The 19,082-nt window shown below is 33.9% G+C and overlaps 3 protein-coding genes across 6 annotated transcripts; 2 read left to right on the top strand and 1 right to left on the bottom strand.

Annotated features, from left to right (window-relative positions):
- Window positions 1-1,498: 1,498 nt before the first annotated feature.
- Window positions 1,499-3,074, bottom strand: LOC18054676 (ethylene-responsive transcription factor SHINE 2). Its single transcript, XM_006450375.2, has 2 exons — window positions 2,715-3,074; window positions 1,499-2,605 (listed from the first exon to the last, which is right to left on the bottom strand). Exons 1-2 carry the CDS (start codon window positions 2,792-2,794, stop codon window positions 2,077-2,079), a joined length of 609 nt encoding a protein of 202 aa, XP_006450438.1. The 5' UTR covers window positions 2,795-3,074; the 3' UTR covers window positions 1,499-2,076.
- Window positions 3,075-5,452: 2,378 nt separating this feature from the next.
- Window positions 5,453-9,333, top strand: LOC18054675 (phospholipase D alpha 1). The gene is made up of 5 exons (XM_024178085.1): window positions 5,453-5,483; window positions 5,595-5,694; window positions 6,520-6,570; window positions 6,711-8,595; window positions 8,709-9,333. The coding sequence occupies exons 2-5, from the start codon at window positions 5,602-5,604 to the stop codon at window positions 9,170-9,172; spliced, it is 2,493 nt and encodes an 830-aa protein (XP_024033853.1). The 5' UTR covers window positions 5,453-5,483; window positions 5,595-5,601; the 3' UTR covers window positions 9,173-9,333.
- A 5,162-nt stretch (window positions 9,334-14,495) lies between these two features.
- On the top strand, window positions 14,496-17,932 carry LOC18054674. 4 transcript variants are annotated; one of them, XM_006450373.2, is made up of 6 exons: window positions 14,599-14,670; window positions 14,774-14,886; window positions 15,989-16,242; window positions 17,083-17,170; window positions 17,507-17,573; window positions 17,670-17,932. In XM_006450373.2, the coding sequence occupies exons 2-6, from the start codon at window positions 14,831-14,833 to the stop codon at window positions 17,721-17,723; spliced, it is 519 nt and encodes a 172-aa protein (XP_006450436.1). In that variant the 5' UTR covers window positions 14,599-14,670; window positions 14,774-14,830; the 3' UTR covers window positions 17,724-17,932. The 4 variants fall into 4 exon arrangements, with proteins under 4 accessions (XP_024034406.1, XP_006450436.1, XP_024034404.1 ...); XM_024178638.1 differs by lacking the exon at window positions 14,774-14,886 and having other exon boundaries at window positions 14,496-14,670; XM_024178636.1 differs by lacking the exons at window positions 14,599-14,670; window positions 14,774-14,886 and adding an exon at window positions 15,247-15,643 and having other exon boundaries at window positions 15,984-16,242.
- The last annotated feature ends 1,150 nt before the right edge of the window (window positions 17,933-19,082 follow it).

The raw sequence follows: 19,082 nt of genomic DNA, 5'->3' as shown, positions 1-19,082 counted from the left end.
TGTAGATCTAAACTATATTTGATTAAATCGCATAAGTAATGGAATGGATGTTTGCCGCTTCTCATAAAATAATCAAAAATTTCTTGCCTTACATTTTATTTAAAAAAGAATAATAACAATAATAATAATAATAATAACAAGATGTTTTGATTATTTTCAGAAAGATCTGAGGAGATCGCTCCTCAAAACTGGAGCTTAACCTTAGCCTCTTGAATTTGATACCTAATCCTATGACTAATTGAGAATTAGTTTTCCTTTAAATGTAAAATCGTGTATTTAATTTTGACATGGAGATAGTTTGGATCAAATAATTCTAAGCATTTGTAAACCCTACAGAATACTTATCTCATAAACATTAAAGGAATTCACCTAACCTTCATGGCTCATGCAACCCCTTTATAGTCTGCTTTCAGACTGAAAGCAATACAAATAGCTTTCTCATTAATACGTGAGACATGTGTTATTTAATCATCCAACTACTTCGTCCTGTTTCTCCATCACTACATCTTCAAACAATGTTTTGGAGCATCGCCGTTCATTATCTTAGTCGCGATTTGGCCATTTGGGCCTATAGTCGATTAGTATTATTATCCTGAATACACTTTGAGGAGAAAATCTAGAATATATCAGAGATATAATGTCAGCAATAAAATAAATAAATGATGATATAATATGCGTGCATTTATTTTGAAAAACCATCACACAAGTGGTAGTTATATTATACTTGATTACACATGTCATCAATGCATCAACTAGTTGTAGTACATTAAAGGTATTCTAAAACTTCTATATATTGAGGGAATGTGTTCGAATTTAACATTTGGTTCTCCTCTGGATTGTATTAAATAAATATTTTGCATCTAAAATTTACTTATTTTAAATTGTATATTTGTAGAGTGTAACAATTTATTTCTTTTTTAAAAAAAAGAGAACTTAATCGATTCTCACACTCTAAAACCATAAGTTTTTATGCCGATGTTTTCCATAGTTTACAATGGGAAAATATGCAGTATAGCTAGCTCACAAAGCGTTGCATCTCAATTAATTTTTTTGTTACATATCAAAATGCAGCAGTTTGTGAAACGTCTTAAAGCTTTAAAAGACAAAGAAACTGTAACCCTTAGCCAAGAATTTTGGTTCATGAGGGGAAGTTTAAGACATAATATATTTTTAGAAATTTTTAGTAGTGATATATAACATCACAACTGCAGTACTCACGAGCGGCAGTTTGAAAATTTTAAAATTACAAGGGATAGTGTGAGAAATGTTAAATTACAAGGGGCATTTTGAAATTTTCAAAAATTATAAAGGGACAGTTTTACGGACGAAGTGTTTCCCAAGTCCCAGCAGTTAAAAATAGACCAAGGTGTGTGACAGCTAAATTTCTTCAATGAAATTGAGGTGTTTGACAGCTCGATCATTTTTGTGCAAAGTGTACGGAACTTCAGTCATTGTTTCACATTCATTACGATAATGAAGAGGCAGAAAATTGGGGGGTTGTGGGTGGACCACGTCCACATGGCCCAATATATACCCAAAGACAAGCTTCTTTTAAGGTACTGAAATTTTGATAATGCCGGGGACGCAATTGGAAAATGACTTGACTGTTGTTCACATCATCTTCCAGAATATGGAAACAAAACACAGCACAGAATTCTACTTGGAATTATTAATCCCAATTGCATACATATGAAGCAAGAAAAATAAATCACTTCAGACGTATTTTCTACTTCTAACTTTGCTTATTGAATGTAAAAACTACTTTAAAAGCTGGGTCATAGAAACTGTAAATATGTACACGCTAATGCTATATAATATATACCCAAGGATTATTAGAAAACTAAAGTATGTTTTCTAATTTAATCTTGGATATATTTAGTAGATAACGTTATTGGGGGAGTTGATCACATGGGCAGTGTCGCTTTTTGTTGCCCATGTAATCAATACCCACGTTATTTGGTATATCGTTCTCACATTTTGTTTTTTCCCTTTCCGAAAACTTGTAATTTTTTAGTAAATTATCTTCGGTAAGGGAGAGAACTTTATACCAAACAGTGTTGTATTGTAGTAGTTCTATTAGATCTCACTGGAGGGAGAAGAAATGGGGCAATTCCAATTTAGTAGCTCTTCAATCATCTGCATTGCAATCCTATCTTCATCCTCTCTTCCATTTCCGGCTTCAACTTCATCATCAACCAACGTCGGGGACGACCTTGACGACGGAAATGGCAATCCATTCTCCAAATTCTGCGCCTTTTTGTTCTTTCCCAGCTCAACTCTCATGACCCAACTGGATCCTGAACGAGATCCTGCTCGCTTCTGCCAGACCCCGATATGAGAATTATCGTTGTCGAGCCTCAAGCAAGTGAGCGAAGGCGATAAATCTTTGCAACACTTCCTAAGCTTCGAGTTTAGGAGTTCCGAAAACCCCTTCTCAGGAATATTGTAACTACTACCCTTGGTGCCTTCAGCTTCAGGATTATTGGGCTTCAGGATTGGAAAATTAGTCTTGGCATTTTGGCCATTCATCAAGACGGCTGCTTGATCATAAGCTCTTGCCGCTGCCTCAGCTGTCTCAAATGTTCCAAGCCACACCCTCCTCTTCCTGTACAAATTATAAAAACAAAACAGAACAGAAGCATAGGATGTAAGAAAATTAAATAAATGTGATAAGGAGAAGTAAATGCTGTAATAATGAGAGTGGGTGAATTTACAGTAATGGGTGGCGAATTTCGGACACCCAAGAGCCCCACTGGCGTTGCCTGACGCCTCTGAACTTCTTTGATTGTACCATGTTGGTGGAATTAGATAACTGGGCTATTGTTATTGCACTTGCAGGGGATCATAAATATGACTGATTAGGGACGATGAGAAGTGAAGCATGATGTATGCTCATGTATATATTGTGGTACAAAATGTTGTCGGTGAATGGCTCCAAAGTCAACTAGTAAAATAGTCTTTGCCGCAATTAAGATTTCACCTGCACACCCTCATAATTTCATTCATGATAAAACGAAACCCCATAGCTGAGCTTCTTAACCACAAGAATAAATGCGTAACGTGCCACGGCCTTTTGGCTGTGCTTGCCCACACACATAAGAGAACCAAGGACGACTTAGTCTTTAGCCACATATATACAATTATTAGAAAAAAAAAAGAAAATTTAATAAACTAAAAGAAGAAACATTATCCTCATTATGTTCACTTCAGTGCATGTGAAGTCTACATGCTTTAGGTATCTTCCAACTTATTAGAAGAAAATAATTCTCTGAAAAATAAATACTTGGAAGAAAGTAATAAAAGGCAATTGCTGAAATCAATTTCCGATGAAAGGGTCCGTAACATTTTTTAATTAAAAGCTTCGAGGTATTGTTTTCTGCAATATGATTTTTTTTTTTTTGTTAAGACTAGGACGTTCATCTAATTTTAGTGTTTATCGGTGGGTAAAATCTGGATTTTTAAGAAAACTAACTTAAGAACTGATTGGTTTCAGAAATTTATAAACTGGTTCATAGGACAGGATATAATAGATTCAATCAAATCAATTTGGTCTTCGAGTTTTTTGGTCGCTTTTTGCCCCTTTTTTTTTAATATAATTTTCGATTCCTTTTGATTTTACAATGAACGAACAATTGAACTTAACTTATTGAATTTGAAAACAAAGAACAAAACTGATCTCAATTTGGTTGCTAAAAACTTTTACACTTGGCGATGTCACGTGTTAAGAGAACTTTCAAAAATTAGGTAAGCTCATGCTACGGGTGGATTATGATTTCTGTACTGATTTACCTAACCGAAGCAAAGAACAAATTAAAGCAATGGAGACTTTCGGCCACCCGGCAAAGACAACAAAATAGCATAAGTCTTATTAGTCTAGTTGGGGGTTGAATGCGCGTGGTTCCCATAGTTGACAACTTGGTAAATTCTTTCTACAAACTTCTTCAATTTCAGACTCATGAAAGTCGGTCTCTTTAATAATTGTAGGGATGAAGTCTTGATTTTTGAGCGGCAATGTCAGCCCTTTGGGTCAGCATGTCTGTTGATGTTCACTGATACAGTTGATTATCGGACCGACCTTGCTTCTTGTAGCCGTTAAACAGAAGTCACGACGCCTTTGTCTTTCCACATTTGCGTGTTAATTAATCCATCTCATCGATGGTTTTTCATAATAGTTTTTGTTTTTTTAATATTATATATATGCTCCAAAAGAAGAATCTATTTATCATCACATGTATCTTTTTGTGTGTGTGTGTGTTTTTTTTTAATTGGTTGTTGTTTGCTAAAAATTCAAATAGACCATTAGTTTAGATAATTAATCAATTAAATTACTTCTAATAGTTATTTTATTGTTTAAGTCATTAGCACCCATTTGGGATCATTTTTGAAAGGCTTAAAAGTAATTTTGAAAAGTTAAAAGGTAATTTTAGTGTTTGGTAATTTCTTTCCTTTTAGAAAGCAAAATTCACAAATTCGCTCCATCATACAGCAAATCAAAAAGCAGGAAATGAGTAGTTTTTTAAAATCAAATTTTGGAAATTATTTTTATATTTAATACAATTTGATATAGATCCTCATATACATTATAAAAATCCAAAGTTACCCTTATTAATTAAGAATAAGATCATTAAATTTAAAGATGTTATTTTTTATTACCAATTATATTGAAATAACAAAATAAAAATAAAATTAATAGTATAAAATATTTATTGTGTTTATCAATTTTTATACATACATAATAAAAGAACATTTATATACATATAAATAAATTTTGTTCAACGTTATATCTAATTCAGTCAGTCATATTCCTACAACAGTTAAATAGTGAGAATTACCAAACACATAAGATTGTTTTTAAAACTCCTACCTTTAAAAAAATTTTATCAAACGTTTAATTGATTATCTACAAGCTGATTATTTGTACAACACAGTTAACAATAATTATTTTAAACTTAAACTAATAAGATTATCTCAACAAAAGATTGATTTGATTATTTCTTTCCTTTTTTCTTTCTTTCTTTTTTTTTTTAAAGGAAATTTGACAAGATCTAATTGGCTCATCGTGCAATTATTGGTTTGCTTGAGTTTTAGGCAAATGACTCACAGCTCTGGACTGTAAATCACCACATCAGTGACACAGAATATGGGCCTTGCATGTTATTGGCTAGTCCTTTGTTCCTGAAACTGGACCAAATATTGGCCGGCCCAATTCGCTCATGCAATCTATTATAAAATAAAAAATGTTCGAAGCGGGATAACTTCCTTAACTGTCTAAAGCTTGGAACAAATCATGGACAAAATAATTGGCGCCTTTGAAGCAAAGGTAGGATCAGTCTGTCTTTCTTCATACTTCACCACAAGAAACAATTCATGAAAAGGTTCTCTTTTCAATTTCCATCTCCATATATAAATGAAAACTAATACACGTCGCACGGTTTCTCAGAAACAACTCTTTCGTTTCGAGCCACTTCAATATAGCGTTAGCGGTTAGCTTATTTTTGCGACATTTATTAATTGAACTTATGATTTTTATCTTCTTCTTATTTATGTATCTGTTCTGTTTTATTAATTTGTTTGAGTGATTCCTGGAACTACAGGAGAGAAATGGCACCGCGTTTGCTCCACGGAATACTTATTGTGAGAATTTATGGGATTGATAAGCTACACACTGGATGCGGATTTGGTTCATGCGAACAGGTACGTACGTCTGTACAGTGTATAATTAACATCCACTTTTATATTGATAGCTAATGTTATCAATCAGCTATTCATTTAGACTCGACATACTACTAGCAATTTCATTTCACTACAACTATGAAATGCCAAACGCACCTTTAATTAATCACACTAATGTAATAGGGTAGTTGTTTCTTTAAGTCATAATTCTTTGCTTGGTTGCTCAATTAAAATTTGCCAAAGGAGAAGAGAACCACAAGTGGTGACTTGCAAGATGAAATGGTAATCAGCTTAGCCCCAGGCATTTAAGATGTATATGGAAAACTTTTTTATAAGAGAAAATAACTCGGTAGTGTACAAAAGCTCCCCTTAAAAACAGTGATTTTGGCTGGTGCAATAGAAATTTCGTAACATTTTGCCAGTAATAATTTATTACCAACACCATTTCTGTTCAAGTATCTTTCTTCTTTGCAACGATTGAAGTGTCTATAGAACCTTTTTTTTTGTGTTAGTGATCACAGTTTGTAATTAATTTCGGTGTGGGACAAGAACCCTGTCCATATTATGTTGTCCAAGCAGTACAAGGAGCTTCTCTGCAAAACCCCTGCATTTTTTATGAAGTTATGTTTCTTCTAAATGAATTAAATTTTGCAGAGATTGATAACTTTCTACTAGCTGGCCGTCACTTTTACTCTAATCTTTTTTACTTTAGCAGTGTAATCCAATACCGAATGTTAATTTTGAACAGACGAAGTTAAAACATTTCTTTTGTTTTGTTATTATGCTGAATTCATTCTTTTAATTGAATTCTGTTCACCCTTGTGATTCTGGACCACTAAACTGAAGTGGGGGAAAAATTTTCTCGGCAAAGTCAAGAGGACGTTGTGCAGTTCTGAGGTACTGTATTCTTTCTATCAATTATGAACCATCGACAAGAGGACTTGTGAATTAGATTTTTCATGCGTTATATTTTACCTTGTGTCTCTTACATGACATGTAATGATTCTCTTCTGATTTTTTTTGTAAATATTATGAAGATTGTCGGTACCGCACTTTATGCAACAGTTGATCTAGACAAGGCTAGAATGGCAAGAACCAGAATGATAACAGAACGAACCTCAAGACCACATTGGAATCAGTCTTTCCGCATATACTGTGCCCATAGGGTCTCACATGTAGTTTTCACCATAAAAAATGACAATCCTGTTGGGGCAATACTAATTGGAAGAGCCTATGTGCCGGTTGAAGATGTAGCAAAAGAGTTTGTAATAGACAGATCGTTTGATATAAGAGATGAAGAATACAAGAATATTCCAGGAGGTTCAAAAATCCATGTTATGCTGCAATTTGTCCATGTTGTTAATGATAATAGTTGGTCTCGGGGAATTAGAAGTCGCCCTTATGACTATGAGGGAGTTCCTTACACATACTTTGGCCAACGACAGGGCTGCAAGGTTACCCTTTACCAAGATGCCCATGTCCTGGATGATTTTAAGCCTAAAATCCCTCTGTCCAATGGAGAATATTATGAATCTCATAGATGCTGGGAGGACATCTTTGATGCAATTGCGAGCGCTGAACACTTCATTTACATGACTGGGTGGTCTATGTATGCTCCAATAACCTTGCTAAGGGACCCCAGGAGGATAAAACCAAAAGGTAACATCACAGCTGAGGAAATGTTAAAGACCACTCTTGGGGATCTGCTGAAGAAAAAGGCCGATGAAGGTGTTAAAGTTCTTCTGCTTATATGGGATGATAGAACGTCCGTTGATATTCTAAAGGAGGATGGTTTGATGGGGACCCACGATGAAGAGACGGCTGATTACTTCCGCAAAACAAAAGTACGTTGTGTTCTGTGCCCCCGCACTAGTGAGATTTTTACAAATATTCGGGGTTATCAGACTTCTTCCATCTTTACTCACCATCAGAAAACAGTAGTTGTTGACAGTGAAGTACCTGGTGGAGGAACTCAAAAACGAAGGGTTGTAAGCTTTGTTGGCGGCATTGATCTTTGCGATGGAAGGTATGATACACAAGAACATTCCCTTTTCAGGACTTTGAAGACAATCCATCATGATGATTTCCATCAGCCTAACTTTCCAGGCTCTTCCATTGAGAAAGGTGGTCCAAGGGAGCCCTGGCATGATATTCACTGCAAACTAGAAGGTCCTGTTGCATGGGATGTCTTGTACAATTTCGAGCAGAGGTGGACGAAGCAAGCTGATAAAAAGGATTTATTTCCTCCAGAGTCGCTTCATCAAAACTTGATCCATCCATTGTTAGATACTTCAAAGGACCTCGAATCATGGAATGTTCAAATATTTCGATCCATAGATGGTACTGCTGCTGCTGATTTTCCTACTGACCCGTTTGAAGCAGCAAGAGTTGGGCTTATCACCGGGAAAGATAATGTCTTTGATCGAAGCATTCAAGATGCTTATATCAATGCCATTCGACGAGCAAAGAATTTTATCTATATTGAAAACCAATATTTCATTGGAAGCTCCTACGGTTGGCTTTCAAAAGATATCAGAGTAGAGGATATAAATGCTTTACAGCTCATACCAAAGGAACTCTCACTAAAGATTGTTAGCAAGATTGAAGCAGGGGAGGATTTTAGGGTCTACATTGTGATTCCAATGTGGCCAGAAGGTGTCCCTGAGAGCGCTTCTGTTCAGGCAATATTAGGTTGGCAGAGGAGAACAATTGAAATGATGTACGCTGATGTTGCACAAGCCATCCAAAAGAAGGGACTTGATGATGCACATCCCAGGGATTATTTGACATTCTTCTGCCTTGGAAACCGTGAGAATATTGAAGAATATAACCCCGAGCAGTCACCGGAGAGTAACTCCGACTACTATAAGGCTCAGAAGGCTCGGCGCTTCATGATCTACGTCCATTCAAAGATGATGATAGGTAAACAAAAGTAGCACTGACAACACTACGCATTGAACTTTATTTAGTTTCTGTAATCTTGTTTTATTTAGTTTCTTAATCTTTTTTGATAATTAACTTAATTGGTCTATCAGTTGATGACGAATACATAATCATTGGATCTGCCAACATCAACCAGAGATCAATGGATGGTGCCAGGGACACAGAAATTGCAATGGGGGCATTTCAACCTCGTCATTTAAATACAACGGAGCCAGCCAGGGGTCAGATATATGGTTTCCGAATAGCATTATGGTATGAGCATCTTGGGATTCTTAAGACATCCTTCAACAATCCTGAAAGTTCAGAATGTGTTCGGTTGGTGAATCATATTGCTGATCAGCATTGGCAAATGTACACAGCCAAGCAACCTATTAGAGATCTTCCAGGTTTTTTGCTTCGGTACCCCATTGAAGTCACCAGAGATGGAGTTGTTAAAAATCTCGAGGGCACCGAGTTCTTTCCTGACACTCAGGCTCCTGTTTTCGGCACCAAATCTGAAAGCGCTCCTCTTTTAGGTGCCAAATCTTTTTTAAGTTTTCCAGATGTCACAACATAGAGATGTTAATTGGAGTACACAAGTTATTTTTTAAACAATTAGGGGGCCAAAAAAAGAGCATATATACTTAAATATCATATGCTTTTCGATGAACCATTGTATACTTCCGCTAGCATTCCATCAAAATAACAATTATTGTTTCAGCTCAATATTTGTCAATGCAGGCCCAAATCTTTTTTTTTTCCTTCCCTGTTGCTTGCTACAATGCCAACCAAGCCATAGGCCGGGTGGTAAAACTGTTCTTCATATTGTTCATGGAAGAATTGAGTTTGAGTCCCCTGTGAGGATTCATTTCGTCCTTATTTGCACAAATTTATTTTTAAGAGCGGGTTAATCAGATACAAGTACAAATTTCCTGGCCATTTTCGGTAGACCTCGTGTTACCCTAAAATTGTACAGATTTAAAAGAAGTAACTGACTATTATAATCACTAGATCAGGGTCAATCAAGTCAATCTATGTAATGTAGAGACAAAAAATTTGGGGTCCTCGACTTCGTTTTCTCAAATCTCAAGTTCAATTCTTCAACAGTCGTTAAAAATTTAATTAAGAGAAACATAAAATTCTTCAACCGCATTGGTCTCAATTGATTTAATACAATACAAGCATATAAATGGAAATTGAGACATGGTCTATCCATGCCTTAACCAGCAGACCCGCTGGCCACATGCTCAACGAAATGAATTTGTGCTCTACCTACCGTTCTATGAAGGAAGCTTTTCAGGTTGCTCTTTGTTAGCAAATTGAGTTTCCTCCCAAGATCACTCTAAGCAATTTGTCAAGCAACAAATTAACAGAAAAAATAAAATAGAGAATACATCAATCACATAACACAAGATTTACGTGAAAAACTCTAAATTCGGAGAAAAACCACAGTCATTGTCAAAAGACAACTATAGAAAAATATTCACTATATGAAAAATTATTGCAATCACACTCTCAGAAATAATTTTCTCTCACCCAAGCCCCAAATACATGATTCCTATAAATATCGCTTAACAAAACAAACTCGTAATACCTATATTGAGGAGTCAAATGCTCCTTCAATATAACCACATGTTTAAGAATATTTCTCTCTCTCAATTTCTCACCAAAACTTGGATTGCTCCTCTAGGATTTTGGGATACAAAGCTCTCAAATGAGAGCTTCCTTTTATAGGCAAAATTTTGCCTAAAATCAAGCCAATTTTTCAACATTCAATAGCCACCATTTCAATAGTTTTGGCCACTTCCAATTGCTTGTCAAAGTTCTTGGCCACCTCCAATTTGAATTCAAATGATGTGTTCCAATTTGACTTTTCAACTTTTTTTTTAATCAATTTTCAACACTCTTGAGATCAATTTTGTTATTAATATTTTATTCTACATTAATATAACAATGATGTGTGTATTTAACCCAAGATTTTCTTCACTACAACCTCTTTTTAGTTAATGTTTTTATTATTGAGAAAATATTGGATGAAATTACCTAAGTAGTCCTATTTTCTATTTCTCTAACACCCATTTTCTCTTTCTCCCAGTTCTTCAATTAATTTTTTTTTTTTTTGTGATAAATGAACATGAGTAATATTGTTGTAAACTATCAACTTTCAGGAATAAAAAGGAACAAAACCTACCATACAATTTTTACGTACCATGAAAAATAATTTTTTTTTTATCATCTAAATTTTCATTCAGAAAAACCAACGGTAACACCTAATTTCCACCTAAAGTTAATAATGCAAAAAAACCAATATCTCCAGTTTAATAGCCACAAAGATGATGCTTTAGATTTTGACAAGATGCTTTTATAATCAGTAAATTATCCAATTAAAACAATAATTTAGGTTGAATACTATTTTTAAATAAGTTGTTATAAGAGATCCTCAATCAAGAAGAAAAAAAATATTTGATGGATTACTCATACAGAAAAAAGAATTACTGGCTACAAGCAAGATGATGAGAGAGTCCTGTTTACAAGCAAGTCCAGTTTACAAACAACCATGATATGGAGAGATTTTTGTTACAATGAAGTTGAAGAAGAAAAAAATTAGTGAGGGTTAACTTCAAAATTTTGAAAATTAAAATTTATTATAATATATTTTTTCAGATGGGTTTAAGAGAAAATTAATATATTTAAATAGCTTCGCCCCTATAATAATCATGTTAAATTATATAAATAATTGAAAATAAATTATATTCAGATTTAAGTGCTAGAAATAACTATTATCTCATTTATTATGTATCATAATGAGTAAGGTACCACTCATGTATTGGAGGGTAAATTTCATTCTTTTTAGAATTACTTATTACTTTCCATTTGACTAACCTCATTTATTGGATAATGGTTAAAATAACAGTTGAGCAACGTATAACTATTTTAAAAACAAACAACTCCTAAATTTGGAGGTAGAAATGTGTCAAAAAAAAGTATAAATAATTTTATTTTAAGTAAATTACCTTTTGCTTTTTTTTTCTTTTTTTTTTGAATATGTAATTAAAAGTATGTCACACTTTGTAACTAGTATCTAAATTGTTATACAATATTGATACATTGGATGGTATAACTAATTAATTTCGTTATCTAATTGATAAGCGTCACATATCATTTAGACCAAATATTGTATTAATAGTTAAGAACTTTAGTATTACTCATAAAATATCATTTGGGATTAAAGGTATTATGGGAGGACGTTATCGACTATGCAAGGTTTGCGGGCAGAATTGATTTTAAGCTAAACCTTTATTTTAGAGCTGAAAATCTCCCACGATTGCAAACAATAGGAGTCTAAATTATGGATTAGGATAGATTAATTTTTTTAAATATTAATAGTAATTGATTTATCTTTCTATTTGTAAAATAGGAGTCTCATCTCTAATTAGCTTGGATTTATAAGATATGCTTTTGGTAGTGGCCAATTCTAGGGCGGAGTAATTTCACTGTAACTAGATCCTTTTTTAAAATCTATTATACATATCTAGATTCCTTGAAGGCATTAGTGATTTACTGGAGCAAAAAAAAAAGTAACTTACTACTAAAATCACTGTATTAGTGTCAATCAAATCAATCAATGTAGAGACTAAAAGTGGGGCCCTAGATTTCAAATTTCTATTATTGTTTCGTTTTCTCAAGTTCTTCAAGTCAACAGCTATTAAAAATTTATTCACCAGAGAGAGGCAGACAGAGATTCAATTCTTCAACCGTAGTGGTCTCAATTGATTCAATACAATACAAGCATTTAAGATGGAAATTGAGGCATGGTCTATTCATGCCTCAAGCAGCAGACCAGCTGGCCCCATGCTCAATGAAAAGAAATGTTTACCATTTCTACTGGTCCTGTAAGGGGCGTTGCCCTTGAGATTATTATTTTGCTTAAAACTTATTCTGGATTTAACATAACAATCGTGTCAAAACAGATCACCTCAACTTCTAAAGATTACTATATTACTACACTTTCTTAGTATTATCTCAATTACTATCACGGTAAGAGTTGTTTGAAATTGAGGTGTTGTAATTTTTAAATTATAGTTGTTGTGAAAAAAAAATTATAATTATAAAATAAAAGTTAACAGTATATACTAAATATAACTTTTTAATAATAATTTTATCAATAATTTTAATAAAATTATTAAAGATATAATAAAATTTTCATCATACAAGTAAAAAATCATATCAAAATAGTTTTTAAGTTACAACAGTTAGTGTTTATCAAACACTTTATACCTCAAACCAAAACGCACCCTAAGTGAGGTCACTCATCCACTAAATGGTAAATTTACTTATTCTGCGACCTTAACCCGTAATAGGATTAATTAATGTCATCGTCTAAAAAATGAGTGCGACGTAGTACTTACAACTCAAAATGTTAAGATAATTGATAGAAACTTTTAGTATTGCTGATGAACTAACCCTCTGCGGTTAAAGTTATTGCGGGAGAACGTTATAGACTAATCAGACCTGCGGAGAGAATTGATTTTATACTAATTAATTAATTTTCAGCGCTAAACCTCTGTTTTTAGCACTGAAATTTTCCCACTAGTGGCTTTGAGTTGGAAGTCCGCAACTAATTAATTAGTTCTTAACCAATGCAATTTTAAGATTAAAAATTAAAAATAAAAAATAAAAACCTGGAGCTTCGTAACCAAGAATAAATGCATAACGTGCTCCGCCCTTTGCTAGTTTGCTTTGCCCACCGACAAGAACCACTTCAGCTACAATCCACTATTATTTGAAGACTGTAATAATTTACAAAGAAAAAACAAATTTTACTCTTCATAAAAAAAATTAAAAAAAAAAACTGTGCGATTTTCACCTAACTAAATAATTGCCAACGGGACCGATAAAGTGTTAGCTCCACTAGCAATTGAGTCTTTTTAAATGGCTTGATTGAGTTTGCTCTCCAGTTCGAATCGCAAGGAAGTTGCCTTTATTGAGAGAACCTAAGCCTCTCGGTTCGAGCGGGGACTTCTAGTCTGTGTTGTGGTACGGGCTTAAAGGTGCCTCCCACAGTTGGAACCCTCCCCAGAATACCTCGTGCTTAAAACAAAAAAAATAATAATAATAATTGCCAACGGGGACCCAATTCTTTTCAGATTTCGCAATTTACTTCTTGTTTTGTTGTATCGAGTTCAATTTTGCAAGCTGGTTCAGTAAAAAAAAAAATACTAAGTAATAAAAATTGTGGAATTTTTTTTATAAATTAATTAAACCTTGTAATATTACTTATTTATATTGTGACTCTCAGATCCCCAAATATAGTATAATTTTATAAGTTTAAAACTCTCATCAGACTCTCGGTTAGACTGACTGTAATTGTTAGCACGATGCTCAATTTGTATACAAACATTTATACATGGCACGGGGATGTGGGCTGTTCATATGCTTTATAGAAGCAGGCCCACTAGCCCAGGAAATTGGGCCATTTGGTCCAAACATGTCTGGTTATAACCTTATCTTTTAAGAGCAACAAAACAAGAGATAAACATCGAGGCAGTGCCTCGCATCGCAAGCTTTTCCCTTAAAATTTTAAAATTTATTGAAAATGTATTTATCCATATATAAAAATGATACCGATCCTGTAGACCCCACGCCAATCCTTAAAATGACAGCATTGCGTCAGTTACCAATTTACCAATACAAACAGCAACGGTTGTACCTAACTTTCAAATGTGTTTGTATCCTCTTTTTTTTTTTTTTTTTTTTCATTTCCATTATTTTCAAAAATAAATTATATATTATCTATTAATTTCTGTGTTTGAAAAAAAAACAACTTGTATATATATATATATTTTTTAAAAAAAGGTATATAAAACTTACTGCATCGAGACGTACCCAAAAAAAAAAAAGAGTTGAAAAAAAAAAAAACAACAGAAAGCGCAAGGGGAGAGCCCTTTGGTTGAATTGAACCAAAGGGGCGAGGGCGAGTCAATCTTTTGCAGGAAGAAGAAACTGTCCCTGTTTTTTTTTTTTTTTTTTTTTCTTAACTTGAAAAAATTCCATTTCAACGATGACATTTTTGAGGTAAATGAGTCTGAATCTTCAGCAATTCATTATCTGTTAATTTAATGACTGCTTCTTTGGTATTATTTTTTATTTCTCAGTTGGCTTATGGACGATTTTGCAGGATTGTTAGGAATCTCCTTCTTGCAAAAAGAGTTTCGGTTGAACGATTTGTGCTTTAATGCAATTCTATAGATACCTTCCATCTTGGATTCGTCGTCTTTTTTCCTGCATGGGGTCAGTCATTCCATTTCCATACGTGTGTACAAACCTATTTATTTAATCTGATGAGTCATTATTTTTAAATACTTATATGTATGTGGTGGCTGCTGCCTTGCTGGGAACCATAACATGAGAAACAAAAAAGGGAAAATAGGATTTTGTCAAATTGTTGATGCTACTTGAGGGGAAAAAGCATAGTTTCAGTCTTTGATTAATTGTTATTCAACTTTCAGCTGTTTGTTTCCTAAGAATCGTTGACTAGAAAGGCAAAGAGGTAAAGAATTGATTCCCAGAATTTGGTTTCCGGCGCACAACATAATAAAAGTATTAACTTTTTGCTATTTTTGGTAGAAATTAGATCAGTTGAAATATAGGAGTTAATAGTTTTCAATCTATTTTAATTTCTTGGTTATGATATGGAGGGTTTGTAAGAGTGTATTTATGTGGTTTTAGTTTCCTTTACTTAATTAATTTGGAATCTTTTGTGTTTGTGCTTGCTTGTTCTCTAAGGAAGGGACATCCCGTAACTTCTTCAATTTGCCATTCTTTTCTTGAAGTATTGGCTGTTTGTTATGCTTCACCATATTTGGTTTTTGCTTTTGGGTTAGCACTATTGTAAGATATGTATTTTAGATACTGGTTGTTTCCTCAAATAGAGAGATGTTTTATAAACATACCTCGCTGTTCGTGTATAGTGTTTTCTGGAGCTTATTTTCGCTCGCTTATGCTCTGGGCAATGAAATCACTTAAGGAAAAATGCAAGCTCTTTTCGGTGTGAGCGAAAATCTTTATTCGCTTTATTAGTTCTTTTCTTACAGCCTTTACTAATTTTCTTTGAAAAATAGGATGATATTTTGCTTGATGACTTGCTTTGCTTTACTCATATTTATTTCGCTCTCGTGTAAATTAATTTTGGCCTTGTAGCTTTAATTGAAATGTGTATTTGATGGTGTGGATCTTTGTACAGATATTTGTGGTTTATATGGTGAATATGATCATAGGCTTCAATTATATAAGTTGCTCGGAATTTTCATATTCTGGATGCTTGATTGAGATGAGTAGTTGATGACTGGTGCTAATCGAATCTTGTGGTATAACCTGATTTGTAACAGAGCAGAGGCTGTTTTGGTTGCTGTAATAAACCCACACTGGTTACTGCAGTGGATGAGCCATCAAAGGGATTGAGAATTCAAGGCCGAACAGTGAAGAAACCTAGCATATTAGAGGATTTCTGGAGCTCAAGTACTTGTGAGATGGACAATAATGTTGTGCAATCCAGAAGCCTTTCATCAATCAGCATATCAAACCAACCCCTTGATCCCTCAACTGGCACTAGCAGCGCAAACAACCCTCAAGAATTTGTGAATCATGGCATGTTCTAGCGCATTAACTTTTTCTTCTATTTCTCCAAACCAACTTAGGATATGTTTGGGACTGTGCTTCAGCTTTGCCTTGAAAGCACAACAATTAAAGTGATTGGTAAAAGCTCACTTTTACTTAGTTGCAAATGTTTGGCAATCACCCACACACTTAGACAGCTAGTGACTCCATCCCATGGCAGTTGTGGATTAAAAGCTACAGTACCTCAATCCCAAGCATATACTTAGCTTAGACTACAGTTTGCCTATTGGATCTCCCTTATATGTTGTTCTGACTATCAATTTGCATGTGCTTGTTATTTTTAGCTATCAGTAGTTTGACGGTTTAGCTTGTCCCTTTCAAAATATTGCTCAATTCCTGCAGATGTCAGAGTTTGATTGAGCACTCGAGTTGCTGTCTGGTGTTTTGAGTGCAACTGTTGTGAGGATGGAACCAGTCATTTTAAACAATGCTCAGAGATATAACTGGAAATTACTAGCTAAAAATAGGTTACGCATCATATTGCTGGGTTTTCAAATAAATAACTGCTATCTATTTATTCTAGTTTCTGAAGGAAAAGAAGAGGATAAATAACATGATATATTCTCACGAAAACAGTGTTGGCTTTTTTTCGCAACTTGATACATGTAGCTGGTTATTGTGTTAAAATGGCAATGTGATTTCTCTTGTTTGCTTCAACAGCACGGGTGCACTTATAGGACCCTCTTTTGAAAAGTTTGTGGCTTAATCTTCATCCAGAGTCATACCTGCTTTTTATTTGTTTTCTCTACCATATTCATTTCATATTTCTCAAATGAAAGCCCTTAATCATGGAAGTGTTACAAGGTGCAGGTCTTCTTCTCTGGAACCAGACCCGGCAACAATGGCTAGCAAATAAAAAGCCTCAGAATAGACCACAAGTTCGAGAACCTTCTATCAGGTGCTTAACTTTCAGTGTTTCATATACTGAACACATTAATATTTCTGCACAACCTTTTTTATTTTGCGCATTCCTCTAGTTGTTGACATATTAGTTTCAACCATGGGTGAAAATTCAGTAGCGTAGATAATTTAATTCCCCTGGTCAGGTGTGTTGATGGTCGAGAAGTCTCTAGAACTTGTAAACTTCCAAGCAATTTAGAATCCCCATGCGACCTGCTCTGAAAATGGCTATATGTGCTATCAAACAAACCTTCTATGGTTCAAGATTTTGTTTGGAATCTAATCTTCTTTTGAAACATATTGTTTATATACAAACCAATCCTATGTTTTGCAGTTGGAATGCAAGTTATGAGAGTTTGCTTGGGACTAACAAGCCGTTCCCCCAGCGAGTCCCTCTTGCTGTAAGTTGGCTTTTGTTTCTGATTAGCTTTCTACTGTTATTGATGATGCCAGCATAGTTGGAGAGTCCTGACCGCTTATCCGTTACTATATGACAGGAAATGGTGGATTTTCTAGTTGATGTTTGGGAACAAGAAGGCTTGTATGATTGAGGTCGCGTAACTTGGATTCTCTGAAAACTTTATCTAGTTTTTATATTCTCTCACTTATTCTTATGTCTTACTCAAAACTCTGGAGCTAAATGATTCATAAGTTTTTTTATATAGACCATTGTATTGTCCTTGAGCTATTAATTTTCTTTAGCCTTTTTCTCAATTAGGGGAATAATATTTCGATGCAAGAAGCTCTGGGTTTCATTTTACTGATCAGATGTATTGATCGGTTTCTGTGCCGCAAGCTCAAGTCCTTATTGAGCCTAGTTTACATGTACATACGCAATCCTCTAATTGGATTTCAAAGAAGTTTTAACATTCGTAGAAAACAAGAATTAACTTGCTACAATTTTCGGAATTAAAAAAAAAACACAAATTAATTGTTTGCCCACAGCACGGCCTTTGATTTGGCAACTGTTTGTAGGACCATGACTTGACTTGCGCGTTGGCCGGTTGGTCTACATTCAATTCACTTGTGATTTAGTCCGTTGTTGCTGCCGTGAAGGAAAAAATTATAATTATAAAAAAAATTAATAGTGTATAATAAATAAATTTTTAAATAATAATTTTAATAAAAAAATATTATTATTATTAAAAAATTTCATTAATTAAATTTTTAAATAATAGTAGTTAATTAATTTAATATTGTTCTCAATACTAAATAGGATCTTGTTTAACCTCAATTTTGATGAAATCTATAACTCCTTAATTTTAATACCAAATAAAACTTTAACATTATCGTTATGAATCAAAATGACACGTAAGAAAACAATACTTGAATTGTATATAATAGTCATAAACTATAGTACCACAGTGGTATCATACCACATCTGGAATCAGCCATTGGATTCAGTCCATAGTGATTACCAGAGCTAGATCCATTTGTGGTATGGTACCACTTTGGTACCATAGCTGGACCCCTTTTAGTCTTTATTCTTATGTTAGAGCATCTTCAAAAGCTTCTATTAATTTTACTCTTCAAATATTTATTTATTTACCTATGTGGCAAATAAAAGAGTGAAAAAACATGTTATTCTCCAAAAGACTCTTCAAATAGAAATAAATTAATATTATTTTAATCAAATAATTATTTTTTAAGGAAAAAGTCAATAGCAATTAAAGCATTTCTCTCTCTTTCTCTAATGAAAAATAATAAGATACAAATTGAAGAGAGAGAAATCAAATCTCTAAATTTAAAGAGAGAGAATCATCTCTTATTTGAATAATCTTAATTGGAGTGTCTTTTGGAACCTTAAATATTGATATGGCTCTTCAAATAAGTAATAAAATCTTATTTAAAGAGTATTTTGGTGATGCTCTTAAGGAACCAAATTTGATGCAGCCACACGGTAGTCTCTT

This window comes from Citrus clementina, unplaced genomic scaffold (genome assembly GCF_000493195.1).
Source record: "Citrus clementina cultivar Clemenules unplaced genomic scaffold, Citrus_clementina_v1.0 scaffold_1, whole genome shotgun sequence".
Taxonomy (NCBI): Eukaryota; Viridiplantae; Streptophyta; class Magnoliopsida; order Sapindales; family Rutaceae; genus Citrus; species Citrus x clementina.
This window is presented reverse-complemented; position numbering and strand designations above follow the sequence as displayed.